The sequence below is a fragment of the Cucumis sativus genome, chromosome 3 (assembly GCF_000004075.3).
Source record: "Cucumis sativus cultivar 9930 chromosome 3, Cucumber_9930_V3, whole genome shotgun sequence".
In the NCBI taxonomy this organism is placed as follows: Eukaryota; Viridiplantae; Streptophyta; class Magnoliopsida; order Cucurbitales; family Cucurbitaceae; genus Cucumis; species Cucumis sativus.
In genome coordinates this window covers 17,261,589-17,276,018 of record NC_026657.2, presented here as the reverse complement: position 1 = coordinate 17,276,018, position 14,430 = coordinate 17,261,589, and the positions used below count along the sequence as shown (strand labels likewise).

General features: G+C 32.0%; 1 protein-coding gene across 2 annotated transcripts; it reads right to left on the bottom strand.

The window, feature by feature from the left end:
• Positions 1 to 4,891: 4,891 nt before the first annotated feature.
• LOC116402866 (putative peroxisomal acyl-coenzyme A oxidase 1.2) lies at positions 4,892 to 6,569 on the bottom strand. 2 transcript variants are annotated; one of them, XM_031883273.1, is made up of 3 exons: positions 6,304 to 6,569; positions 5,980 to 6,183; positions 4,892 to 5,874 (listed from the first exon to the last, which is right to left on the bottom strand). In XM_031883273.1, exons 1-3 carry the CDS (start codon positions 6,317 to 6,319, stop codon positions 5,828 to 5,830), a joined length of 267 nt encoding a protein of 88 aa, XP_031739133.1. In that variant the 5' UTR covers positions 6,320 to 6,569; the 3' UTR covers positions 4,892 to 5,827. The 2 variants fall into 2 exon arrangements, with proteins under 2 accessions (XP_031739133.1, XP_031739132.1); XM_031883272.1 differs by having other exon boundaries at positions 4,892 to 5,218.
• Positions 6,570 to 14,430: the final 7,861 nt, after the last annotated feature.

The following is a 14,430-nucleotide window of genomic DNA, read 5'->3' as shown; positions in this document are numbered from 1 at the left end:
TATATTTTAAAAAATTTATTAAATAATATATAATATATTTTTAATAACATTTTGAGTTTAAATTTAAAAATGTAATTATGTCTCAATGGCATTTTTGCAATTATTTGAATCTTCTTCTTTTAGGTTTTAGAAAAGAAATGAAGAAGATTAAGAGAGGGGGGCAAACGACGCAAGAGACAAACACACTGAGAGAGGTTTTTTCTTGCAAACAAGAGAGGAGAAAAGTGCGGCAGACATCAGAGTTTTGACTTCAGCTGCGACGAGCTTTTTCGAGCAACGTTTGACGACATCCGACATTGGTTGTGAGTTTGCTTCGGGTTCTGACATTTTGACGTTTGTTGGGTTGGATTCACCGACTTTTACTGGTTTAGCTACGGGCAAGAGGATATAAGGATCCGGCGACGTTTCCGACGAGTTTCACGATGAGTTTCGTCGTGGATACAAAGACTTTGAAGGGTTTAAAGGGGACGAAGTTGGAAGCTCCAATCGTTTCTACTTGAACGCGCACGATTTGAAGAAAATATGAAACTAATGCAAAAATTATGTGGAGATTTGATGATGATAGGTGTTAATTGCGTGTGTTGGTAGTTCGATTTTAATTATAGAGTATTTGTGATTGCTTGACTAATTGTATTTAGGATTCAATTTTTTCACTTAGTTGACGCATTTACAAAACATTGTTAGAGCAATTTTTTTCTTCATATTTTTTGATTTTTTTATTTTATTAATTTAAATAAAAATTTGTCACTTATCCAAAGTAAATCTTCTATTTTGCAAATTATTATTAGGTGGAAACAATTTAGAGATCTTTCTTTAGTGGTTCCCGACAATGTTTTAGTGAACAGAAACCTATCCTCGCTTTTAATGTGGATAGATCCGTTATTTTTAACCCTTTCATCAGTGAAGAGTGACTTTTCAAACCTAATTTTAAAATTTCAAGAACTAAATTCAGGAATTAATAATTTCAGTGTTTAATTACATCTATATATATCATTAAAAATTATGGGACTAAAAAGTATTTTCTCTTTCCAAAATGAAAAACAGAAAGAGTAAGTCTGATGTGTAACCATTTTAATTTTGGTTTTTTTATAAAAATTTAAGCCAATAAACACTACTTGAACTCCCAAAATTTTTCCATATGTATTCTATTTTTATTAATATATAGTTTAAAATATAAAGCAAAATTTGAAAAAGTAAAAGAAAAAAGTATCTATTTTTTGTTTTTGAAATTTAAGAACTCAATCCTTATGCTTAAAAAACTAAAAGATGAAAATCGGATGTAAGAAATAGAGTGAACAGAAATGTAGAACAAAACGTTTTCCATGCAATATAAGTTCGTAATGATTATGAAACAATAGTTTTCAACTTTTGTGTTTCTTAATTGAACTTTATCTTCGTGCTTTTTATCTCTTAAAATATTGGTTTAAAACTATGAAGATACTTAAAACAAACAGACCGGTTGGGATCGGGATGGGATCGGGATGTGGAAAGCTTTAAAAGAGTAAAATAATACCATCATGGTAATATCAAAACACCCATTTGCATGTTTGGACTTTTCTTTTCTTTGTATAAAACAATTGGAAGTTTAAATTTCAAAAGTAATAACTAACTTGATAAAAACAACATATAATTTAAAATCATCAACTTCTTCCATGGATAATATATCATAATTCATGTCACCTAACTTGACGAAGAAAAGAGACACACACACCATCCAAAACTATTTCATAACTTGCCCCTCATTTTTGATTTTGTAAAGAGGAAAGACTTTATTTATACACATATACACCAAATCAACCATATCTTTTACAGACATAATCTACCAAAGCAACGCTGGCCTACTCCAAATCCCAAATAAAGAACCAAAGCACTTCTAAATACAAAAATGAAGTTCCATGTATTTATTAATATATTTACGCAAAATTTAGATTTAGTTCTAGTTTATAGATCATATTATCAGTACATAATTTATTAATGATAGAACATATCACTATAGAAGTATATCAATAATAGAGTCTATCACTAAAAAAAATTTATATTTACACTTTATTTTTAAATGTTCACACAAGATTTTGGGAGAAATGTAACTCGTAGAATTAAACTTTGTATATTGATAATTGATATGGTGGATACAATCTCTAGTATTTACTAACTTGATGTTTTCTCTCGAATACAAGTTAAAAACTTAGAACTTCTTGATTTTTTATCTTCAAGATGTTATAGTTGCAAGTTAATTTGAGCATCAATCATCTGGAATCTAAGGAAAGTTTAATCTTCTAAGTTTTCAATCTTTCAAAAGATGTTGATCCCGAACAACTTGTAGGTCTTGAGAGCTTTTTAGAAGTTTGAGTCTTCAATTCTTACTTCAACCAAAGATCCCTTTAGATGAATGACAAAGATCTCTATTTATAAAGAAATTTAACGGGTTTTAGGTGGGTTTGAGCCTATCTACTTGTTGGGCTTGGACTTGGGCCCATCTGCTAATTGTTATATATTGAAATGCATGTTGTTAAGCTAATCAGAGAAGTTTGTTGGTTTTAATATGCATTTGTGAGGTTTATCGCCTAGTAGTTAAGTTTCAAGTTTACATGTTAAGTTCAAGGATCAAAGTCTAAGACTAAGTGTTATGACATTTTGTTTTAGAGACATTAAGGCTACTCAAGTCGTGTTTGCAACTTGCAACGCAAAGGCCAAGTCACGTTGAAGGATGGGGCGGGACAAAACTTTTGCCAAAAAACTTATTCACCCAAAATTTCACCAAAATTCCAACTACCATTTCTGGTTTTTGCCATTCATACAAATATCCTCTTTTTTTTTTTTTATTGAAAGCCCAATAAGGTCCAAAATGGCCATTAGGTTATTTTTAATGACCAATTTGCAACCACCGTTTGTTAGTTAGTAAACACGCACGCAAATCATGAAAAAAATTTAACGACATACAAGAAAAATTACAGAAAATAGCCTACCATTCAGCTCCATTCTTTCAATCGTTTGAGGGTCGATTTGTTGTTTGAACAAGTTGGAATTTTAACGGCAAGTTCTTGGAACAATGGTCCTCAATCTAGACAGTGGAGATTTCGTTTGGAGCTACCTATAGTATGATACAGTGGGTAATTGGTTGTCAAAGTCAAGTGAGATCTTTCTAATTATTTATTTATTATTGTTGTCATTTGTTGTCGAGATTGTTCATCTTGAGACATCAACTATGTATGTCTCTAGTTGGGACAAGGAAAAACTCGTTATACCCAATATTTTGATTATAGTGATGATTTGACTTTAATCCGTTCGTATTTCTTTTACTCCTCATTTTGAAGGAGATTTTCCATGCTAAAATTTCTTGTGTCCATACTTGATTTATTTGTTGTTGTTTCAAGTTGAATAGTATTCTATTAGATTCATACAAGAGTCGGATAGTTGATCCAAAGATATTATGTTCATTTCAATAAAATGGTATATCAAAGCTAGTTAATTAATTAGGATTGTCTTGTGTTGAATACGGATACCTAGTTTAGCTAAAATGGTTACCCTTCATAGATCAAATTATAAAGTATGAAAAATAAAAATGGAAGATATATTGTATGTGAATGATTTTGATCTTCTAGCTTTTTCTAAAGGGAAGTTTGCTCGAAAAACGGATAATGAATGAGAATTATGTCATAGGAAAGTGTGAAATTATGAGACTATAGGTAGAAAATAAATTTGTTGACCATATTACGAGGAAACTCATGCAAGGAACTATGTGGAACAAGTTTGAGTTGCTACATGCCCCTAAAACAATTAATATAATAAAATGAACAATTAATATAATAAAATGTTCTTCAATGATGGAGTTGAAATATCAAGGTGAAACATCTATGTTAGATCACTTGAATACATTCAAGATATCTTGAATCAGTCATCTAGGATGAATGTCAAGTTTTAGGATGACATACGTGGGTTATGGGTTCTTGGTATCTTGTCATACTTAGTGGAAGATATTTAAAACTTTCTTATCAAACTCAGCCCCAAATGGTGTACTAAGTGTGGACTTAGTTAAAAGTAGTGTGTTGAACGAGGATATAAGAAGAAAGTCTTAGAGTTCCTTTTCATAGTCAGATGTTCTTGTTACTCAAACAAGGGGGAGCAGTAAGAGTAAAGGTACAATGGGTAAACATAGAAACAAAAGTAAGAGTGATCAATTTTGCAAATGTTGAGTGCCATTATGGCCATGTGATAGGACAAATAAAAAAGTATTGTGAGAAATTTAAAAGGGATAATAGAAATGATAAAGGCAAGGAAAAAAAATGGTGATGATAGTGATGCACACACAATCACTATAGCATTGAAGATTTCAACATCTCATTTAACAATTATTGATATTATCAATCTTGCTACACAATAGAGCAGTTGGGTGATTAACAGTGACGCTTCAATCCATGCTATATCAAAGAGGGATTTCTTTGCTTCCTATACATCTGATGATTTTAGCAAGGTTAGGATGGGTAATGATAGATCAACAAAAGCAATTGACATCAGAGATGTACACTTGGAGACCAAGAATGGTTATAGGCTAATTTTGAAGAATATATGTGAAAGAACATTTCACTACTACAGAAACAGACTCTCTTGATGTTTTTAAACTGTTAAAAATCACTATTCTTAACGGTTTTAAAATCGTCGTTGAAGCCAATGTCAAGAAAGCCAAAATTCTTGACAGTAGATAAAAACGTCAAGAATATTAAACGTTGACGTTTTATAAACGTCAAGTATACAAATGTTAATGACAGTTAAAAACCGTCAAGAGTATGAGTGTTTGTAACAATTTAATTGTAATCCAATTATATTTGTGTTCCTGTAATTCAATTATTCTATTTTAACACAAAACTACTACACATATAAATAAGAACTTGCATATATAACAATAACATAGATAACATTTTTATAAAGAAACCAAGTACACGAAATCTATCGAATTTTTCCGAATGGATAAATACAAGTATAATAGAAACTAAACCTTGGTAATATATTTTTATAAGGAAACTAAATACAAGGTATTGTCATGGATAACAAAAGTACAACAACTCTTGTCATTAATCAAACATCAATCACTTGCTTGGTAGCTTCATCACTATAGTAAATCAATAAGATATTAGTGCAAAACCTTGGTAATCTGAAATGTGTAGATGTTCCACTTCCACACCATCAGTGTCCTCCGTTTCATCTTCTTTGCTGCCAGAATCTGCATTTCCTTCAAGTCCATTAGGGTACTGTTTATTCTTTTCAACATATTCTAAACACGTAATAGAGAAAAACTGACATAAAGAAATGGATACAGTATACTGAGTAAAATAAAATAGCATTCAATGCTTGTGAAATAGTTGAAGCAGCTTAAAAGATCACCATCAAATTAGCAAACTTAAAAATCCAAATCAGTAGAGAATTAAATGTTATGATTCAATCCAAGTTTAACAGCGATTCAATGCAACAACATATAATGCAGTATTCATATCATGGCCTTCATATAACTTGTTTCTCCCCTGCAACAAACTTGTTTTAGTATATGATTCTTTCTCATAAAACCCCAAAACCCAAGTAGAAAAAGTACTTGCTATGTTTTATTGAATTCAAAACAATCGTTTTCCCTTTGGGAATTTTTTTTAGTTCCGTTGAAAACAGAGAACTGAAATTGAAGGGAAAAAAAAGATAAGTATGTATATAAGGCAACAACGCCACTTCTCTTCCGCCGCCGCTGCACCTCCCCCATAACCTCCCCTCTCTCTCTCTCAGGATCCATCAAAACAACCGAAAAACTCTCCTTCAAAAATCATCCATGGAATATCAAATTTAATTAAAATTTCTCTTCAATTATCAATCTAGTCCATTCAATTTGCACACCTATAAGAAACAAATTCTTTAATTATTGGCATAGAAAGATGAAACAAAGTTTGATACAGATCAATCTAATACAGGTAAGAGGTAACTAACTTCCACTATACTTACTTTGCTTGAGGTTAGTGGTAGGACTGTGTATGGCAAATTCGTCTATCTTTGGATAAAACATTGCAGTTGTTCCAAGCCCTTGAACATTATGACCAAGTTTGGTTTGAGCATAGCAACCAATTATTTGCATCTTATATGTCAATGACAACCACTTCTGTAGCTGCTCCTCAGTACTTTGACCTTTAAGGAATGGAACGAATATCCCTAAACAAAGAAAAAAATAGAGAATGAGAGATGAACCATTAAACATAATTCCAAGAGTTTAAACGACAGTGGTACAAGGAAGCACGATGAATGGAGTGCGACGCACGGTGAATAGAGCACGGTGATCAAGAAGCATCGTTTTCGAATGGAACAGGCGACAATTTCACACGGAGTTCAAATGAAGCTCGTTTTGTTTTCAGACGACAATTTCGAACGAAGTATAGATGAAGTTCTTCCTCAACGACGATTACAAACGGAGCACGGCAAATGAAGTTTCATTTTCGAAGGAGAGGCGTGAAGAATATCAGGTGGCATTTCGTTTTTGAAGGAGAGGCGTGTCGGACAGCGATTTCATCTTCAAAAGAGAGGCGTGAAGAAGCGTTTCGTGTTTCTACGGTTTGTCTAGCTACAATCCACGCGCGTGTTTCCTTTTTCTTCACTTATTTATTCAACTTCATGTTTTTAAAACGTCAATAAAATTATCTCACTTACGTCTAAAAAACGTCAAGAAATTTGGAAAATTACCTCAGTTTCGTATTTTCATAAAAAACGTCAAGAATTTAGATTTTTCTTGACGTTTTTAAAACATCAAGAACAAATATTTATCGGTTGACGTTTAGAAAACGTCAACAATGTCGAATTTATAAAAACTCTTGACGTTTTAAAAATGTCAAGAATTAATATAAACTTCTTGACGTTTTAAAAACGTCAAGAAAAAATACATATTAAAATTTTCCTACCTCCATCTTTTTATAAAAATTCTTGACGTTTTTTATTTAAAATAACTTTTTCTTGACGTTTTTAAAAAAACGTCAAATAATTAAAACTACAAGCGTAAAAAAAAAGCACTTTTTTTTAGAGTGGTGTTTCCAATATTAACATGAATTTGATTTCCACATATGGTGGTAGGTAAGGGAGAAAAGAATTTCTCATTGTATTGCAAGGAGGCTAAGACAACAGATTGCGAAATAAATATAGTGGATGATGAAATGAGGGTTAAGTTTTGGCATAAAAAACTTAGTTATATGAATGAAAAGGATATGAATATTTTAGCCAAGAAATGAGTGCCCCTTTTAAAATGTGTCATTATAGTTTTGCGGGAAAGTAAACAAGAGTTACTTTCAAGTCATCTTTGAAGAAATAAAACCCTTACTACAAAAGCAAACACCAAGACCAAAACTCCAACTAAGTTGAGAAATTGAAATACCAGTATTAGAAAAACATAGAGTAAATTAAAATACTGTAAAACTATTACTAAGCATGTTTTTTTTAAATAAAATTCAGAGAATATTGAAGCTTATATATTCTCGTTGAAGAACTCATGATTTACAAACGCCTTTAGGATTTAAACAATCCCGAACACAACCACAACCACACGGAAACCTCCCTATTCTACGAGTTTTGAAGTTTAGGTTAGTTGAAACCTTTTGGAAATTATTTTTATAGAAATTGAGGGAAAACAATACAAATTCTCTTCACAAAACTCTTAAGTATTCACAAGTCTTCTTTTTCTTTCAATTTTGCAAGTTACATATGACAAAGAGAGGAAGCCTATGTTTCGAATAACTCCCACGTAAATGAGAGGGTTAGGTTTAGGATATTTGATTTAAGGAATAAAATAAAAGACTCATGACTAAACTATTCTCGCCGTAGATATATTTATGTGTCTACAAATATAAATCAATAACAACCAGTTAGTCCTTCAGAAATGTCTGTAACACTAGTTGTCAAATTATCGTTTTACCCCTAAGCTACTTCTTAGTTCTTAAATATTAGTGCTCCTCTAATGAACATTCTACCTATCGTCCAACCAATAAACAGAAACCCTTATCATGCCATGGAGAAGGTAGAACCATTTATTCAAGTTTTGAAGACACCATTTAAAGAAACACTTATCTACTTACTCTAAAGTCGAGAAGGAAAATATTAGATTTAGTATTAAGATCAAACTAATAAAATAATCAATAATACGTATTAAAATTACAATAATACACTTCATTAATAACTATCGATGAATTACATTTACTATATATGACTTTTAAGACGTGTACAACACAACAATCACAACAGTTACGATGGTTACGTATTATGATTATATTTGACATGCCTTTTAGAGTCTAACTCAACCTTCACAACTTCATTTATTCACTAACTTAACTATTTTATATAAAATATTCATCTAGACATCACAATGAGTCAAATGTAACAAGAGTTGGTCAAAATGAAGCTAAAATGAGCAATAACGGGCCGAAACAACTTAGAAGGAAAATTCTGTAATTTCAGGATGTTGAGCGTTGCCTCTAGTGCCGCAATACAAAAAAACGACGCATGAAGGCAGTAGCATGAAAATGCTTAAGCGCCAGTGCCCAAACCAAGCACTGTAACGCTCCAAACTTTTGACGCGTGCTTTTTGCCCCTTAACTGTCATTTAGGCTTATTTAAGTCTCTTTTCTCATTGTACAATTAATCGACACTTCATTTTTAGTTTTCCATCAAGATTAGACAAAAAATCGCTTGTAATTCTATGAATAATTAAATAAAATCTCTAAAGAATTCTTCAAGAACGTCAACCCATCTTCCTATCTCTTTTGCTTCTTCCAAATCCATGATGAACTAAGGTAACCTTTAGGAAATTTTAGTTATTTAGTTTTAATTCTTTGAAAATCTTTATTTAATTTTGCATTATCTATTGATCTTTGGGATGATTTTCTTTCCCGCTTTTATAAGTTTCAATTTGAAACCCTTGTTTTTATGCAATTTTTGTTGATTTTGTGGAAACTGCTAAAATGAAAATGTAAGGCCCAGATCCCATGTCACCAACAAGAGGAAGGCTGCGCGTAGGGATAATTCAAGAAGATCTCTTTTGTAAAACGCAATTTGAGATGGTGACACGATGAAAATACCTCTACGCGGTGAGAGTTTAGCGACAAACAAATAAGCGAGCTAGGCCACTTCACCTTGAAACAATGATGTAACTCAAACATCAGTAGGTCAGTGATTGATTAACCCAGTTGCCCAATCCGAGTTCAAGTTAAGGGTTGACAGAGGTACGTGGCATTATGAGATTGGGCCACTTCCCGCTGTCGGTTAGAAAAATCATTTCTACATAGAAACACTCGTTGGAGGAATCTATAAATAGAGGGTTCAGGTCATTTTGGGTTGCTTTTACCTTGATCATTGTTACGAAAGAACTAGGAGTGTCAAGGATTCAAGAAGCGAAATGAGCTCACTAACGACCAAGATTCTGAAACGAGTAAGGGAGACCTTGGCCTTGAAAGCTAGGCTAAGAGCTTATCGACTGTGACTGTGAGTGGTTCTTCTTACTAAGTGTTTTCATCAATAAAGGTTTCTAAAATGAATCCCTAATATATTATTTGGAACCATGAACCGCATGATTTTCTACCTTTAAATATGACTTATAAACGAAAAAAAAGTATCTTGTGAATAAACCTATAGTATAAGAAATTATATGATGGCATTCTCTCTAAGTCTCATGATAAAGCATTTGAATTGATGTGACATTGTATCTTGAAATGGTGGTTTTCGAAAAATGCATGAGTCTTATTAAAGTCAAAATACGATAATCTTTGTACCCTACATGATATGATATCTTATCCTTGTTGTGGCCCTAGGATGAGATGCTCTATTCTTGTTGTGTGATCTAGAATAGAATGTCGAATGCCCTACTCATGTTGTGTGATTTTGAATAAGATGCTTCATACTTGCTGTGTGAATTTGGTATTGGATGTCCCTTGCTTGTTGTGTGATCTGGCATAGGAAGATGCATTACGCGTGAGAAAATTGATGATACTCGCTAGTGCGTTGAGACTTCTCCGCATGGCCATAACTTGACAAAAGAGTGTGGTAAACACTTGAGCAAATGAGAGAGGTGCACATAAACATAATTGATTGTGCAAAATGAATGTGCAAAATAACACTTTGTGCGTAGAAAATATACGACTCGATAAACTGTGGAATATTTGAATTACTTTTGCTTTGATATTTGATTATGTGACAATAAGGCAAAAATTGATTTATTTTAAGTGCCTGTTTAAAAGATCCCACTCACTAGGCATTTTGGTTTAACCCTTCAAATGTTTTGTTTTAACTTCCCCTAAGTAGTGAAGGTCATTCGACGTTGAACTTGCATGTACCAATTCTTAGGCTATTGCATGTATCTTGTAATTGTATTGATTCTTTTGTGCAATAGAGATTAATTTTATCATATTTTTCATTATGTCACTGTGTTGTTTAGCATGGTGCGGCTCTACGCTTTAACAAGGTAGGTCGATCTAGCCGCTACTGCAACAACACTCTGAACTTTGACAGACAAAATCGATACAACCTATTATGCCTTTTTTTCAACCTTTTTAATATAAAAACCCTTTCTGACCATTTTTCTCATAAGTTGTATAATTTTTCATTAGAACACTTGGTTATTTTGTAAATTCTCTCAAAAGATTGGCACGATGTAAATTCTTTTAAAAGATCGATAAAATTCTTTCAATCTCTTTGAAGTTTGCTTTGACATTCAACATGATTCATGAAGCATCCTCTCCAAGGATGAAGAAGAGTTAGATGAAACTTTCTTTGGGAATAGGAGTGTATATGTAATTTTCTTGAGAATCTATACTTTAATGGTTGAGTTTAATGTATTTTGTATGAATTCCATGCTTGATCTTGTACGAATCTCTTGATAAATGAATTGATGAATGTTGAACTTGAATTCTTGTTTAATTCTAATGGCACTAATCATAATTTGTTGTATTAATTTGAAAAACTAGTGAAATCTTATGCACATTCTTTTTAAATGATTCTCAGACTACTCTAAAAGATTTATTAACTTTTAAATTTGTTACTTTTGAGAACAAGTTTATTATCGTAAAATAGAACTTTATTTTTTTATTATTTACTATTTTGGCATGTGAAGTCTAATTTTACGATAATAGAATGAACTTTTATGATAATAGAATGGGCTCCATTATCATAAAATAGAATGAGGGCTGTTCTTTTAAAACTAGAATATGATTCTAAAATCTATTACAAAACATAAAATAGAACTTTGTTCTTGATGAATCCCTTCTTTTTAAATTTGTGCTTTCAGATATTTTGCATAGGCTCCGGAGACTGATTTAATTGAGACATCCGGGACGGGTGAGCAAGAAAAATCAAAGATTAATAGCTTACTGAAGTTGCCGAAGAACAGGGGAAAGTGCTTGCTTTTTTTCTCAAATCGTGGACCACAGGCCCGAAAGGGCTCCAAACTTAAGAGTTCTGTTGTCTTTAATCTGAACTATATTAGCCGAAATTAACGAATTTGAAGTATGAAATCTCTTTGTCGAAAACAAAACTGTGGAATGAAAGATTGGTTTATTCTAGGAATTCTAGGGCAAATCGGACGTCCAAACATTTTGGTAAGATAGTGTAGATGATGGGTAAGAGGGTTGTAAAGGTTAATTTGAGTGGATTTGGCCGTAAAAAAATAACTTAGTCATTGAAAGTAGGAATGGTAGGCTGAGCATAAATTGGTTGTCTAAAGCTTCAGGATGAAGATGAAGCTGACCATTGAGGGTTGATTGATTTGAGGAAGTTTGACCATTTTAACTTCTGGATAATTAAAAGTCCTTAAGTTTAATTTGGGGTCTAATTTTTCCTCTTTAACAAATTTTAACCTTAGAATTGAAATCAATTGAAATTTTAAACTTGGTTTTAAAGAAGATTAAGATGTTAATTCGAACTTTGGTTGAAGTTATTTACATATATGGATTTGTGTGTGTACGGTTTGGATACTTCACATGATCTTTGAATTGTGTATTCTTGGGATTTGATTAGAAATCTCAGGATTATGATGATTTAATCAAATAAATGCATCTTAATTATGATTTGCTTGCATGCATATTTTACGTCAGATTTGTTTAAAAATTTTATTCTAGCTGTGGTTAATGGAATGAGATTTCAACCATGGAAGCTGGAATTGTACCATGGAAAATTTTTATTCTAATAGCGTCGACATGTGCACCATAGTACTGGTATTGCTTCCCTGGAAATGGAGTTTGAAATCAATTCAAAACTTTCGGCCTATCTATAAATTTATATTGTAAAGTTTATTCAAATATAAATTTATATTATGAGTTATCACCATATCCATATTGAATCATATAAAAAAAAATTAAATTTATATTATAAAGTTTAATTAGTTTATATAAATTAATTAAAATTTAACATTATTCAAATTACCCTAGGTTATATTAATTTCCAAAGTAAACTTAACAATTCAAATTCCAATCAATATATAGTAATTATCGTTACTGATCTCAAATTCTTGGTAAATATTTGTTGGGTTGAATATTTATGGTGGAGTATCAACAATGCCCAATAATTGACGATCATTTTTTTTTTTCTTTTGAACACATGTATGCTAGCATGTGTACCCACATAAATTTCAATAATTACTCCCTCCAAAAAAGTACTTCTAATACTACACTAGCACATATATACTTTCATACTACCTTAGTGCTACAAATTAATTTTCTCCTCATCCAGTAAGACATAAACTATTGTTTTTAGTCAAAAAAGTTATTACAATTTGATAGCTTTTAACGTTAAAAGACTTATAAATTACAATTGAACATAATTTCAAATTTTCAAATGTTAATTAAAGTGTACGTTTGACCTCAAAAAAGAAAAGGTTGGTTGTAATTTAGAATAAGCAATAACTACAAAATCTTAATATTCCATAATATAAATTCTAAACAAGAAATTAATTACAATTTTTGTAACAAAGGTTGGAATTTAAAACTACATGTGTTGAGTAATCAAACCACAATTTTTATAATATGAATGATAGTAAAATTAATGATTTGACCAAGCTAAGGCCTTATAGTTGGCGTAATGAGATGGTATTATTTTTATATATATAGTTGTTTATAAGAAAACTAAATTACCTGATTTTCTAATCTAATTAGTTGAATAAACTTTAAAACCATCTATCCTTCTACCTCTTTATACTTAAAAACATCCTTTCTGAAAAACAAGTAATCGGTGGGATGACAGACTCATTTATGCAACCATCCAATGAAGCAAAAACTGTCATACATAGCAGTACATGTTAATGTTTATTACCAAGTAGGTTTTTCATGTTGATATGAATGAGGGGAAAACTATATAAATCAACATACCTGAAACAAACATAAGAGAGTGGTTTTTGAGCTTGTGATAATGCTTGCGGCTTCTGCCTGCCTCATTTTCAGGGATGCTTAAATGAGGATGCTCTATAGCTGATGTGATTCTTCGACATACGTTATTAAAATCACCCAATTTCGTGCTGATGAGTATTGTAGGTTCTATACCCATATCCTGACATTTGCGTGGAGTCATTCGTCCGTAGCCGTTCGAGTGTAGCAGATATGTTCGCTTCATGGGTCATCGTCAGACGTCGGTCACTATTGAAGGTCACCACCAGCCGTTGTCGTTATCGCTGCCATCGTCGTTCGTCGATGTCGTCGTCATTTGTCGTGGCCATGGCTGCCGTGGTTTTAGGTTAGTTTTTGGTAGAGATTGAAAATGAGGTAGTATCGTGGAGAAGGAGAGGAGGGGGGATTTAGGTTTTCTTTTTCTTTAACTTTTTAATTAATCAGTTTTTCAAATAGGTCATTGATGACATTTAAAAAATGTCAAGCTTGTAAAATTATACTTGCCCTTTTAACCTGTCAAGTATTAAGAAAAAATTGAAAAAATTATGCATTTATGAGGTTTTTCATTATTTTTGACGTTTTTCACTTTACTTGATACTTAATAGGCTCTTCTTAGTTTTGGGGGTTTGTCGTCATGATCCTTCGTTGGATTCGAACAACTATAAGTTCAAAAGTCCCAAATTGAATCAAACTTTCACTTTAATCATAAAGTAGCATTGATGGTGGAACACTTAAAGACATATCGACTTTAACATGATTCGTCTTAACTATTTCATCAATACTCAGCTCGATCTTCTTTTCACGAGCTAACTTTAAAATCAGCTCCTTCAACACAAATTTTTTTTCAACATGGTAACTAATGACCCAATGGTATTTTCAGTAATTATGATCATTTACTTTTCTTGCTTGTTTTAGTCGTTTGCATTCTGTCAGTTGAATAAGTTGTTTTTCTAGCAATTGCTCTAACATGTTTGCAACATCAGAGTCAAGAAATTGATGAACTTTTTTCTGCCTTTCTTTAAGAGATTGACGATGCTTCTCTATGCCATCATGC

Excerpts from the sequence above, each read along its gene's own strand:
- LOC116402866 (XM_031883272.1), bottom strand. Across the intron at positions 5,219-5,979 it reads TACCACTAACCTCAAGCAAA|ATTCTGGCAGCAAAGAAGAT; the intron begins GTAAGTATAGTG and ends AAGGAAATGCAG.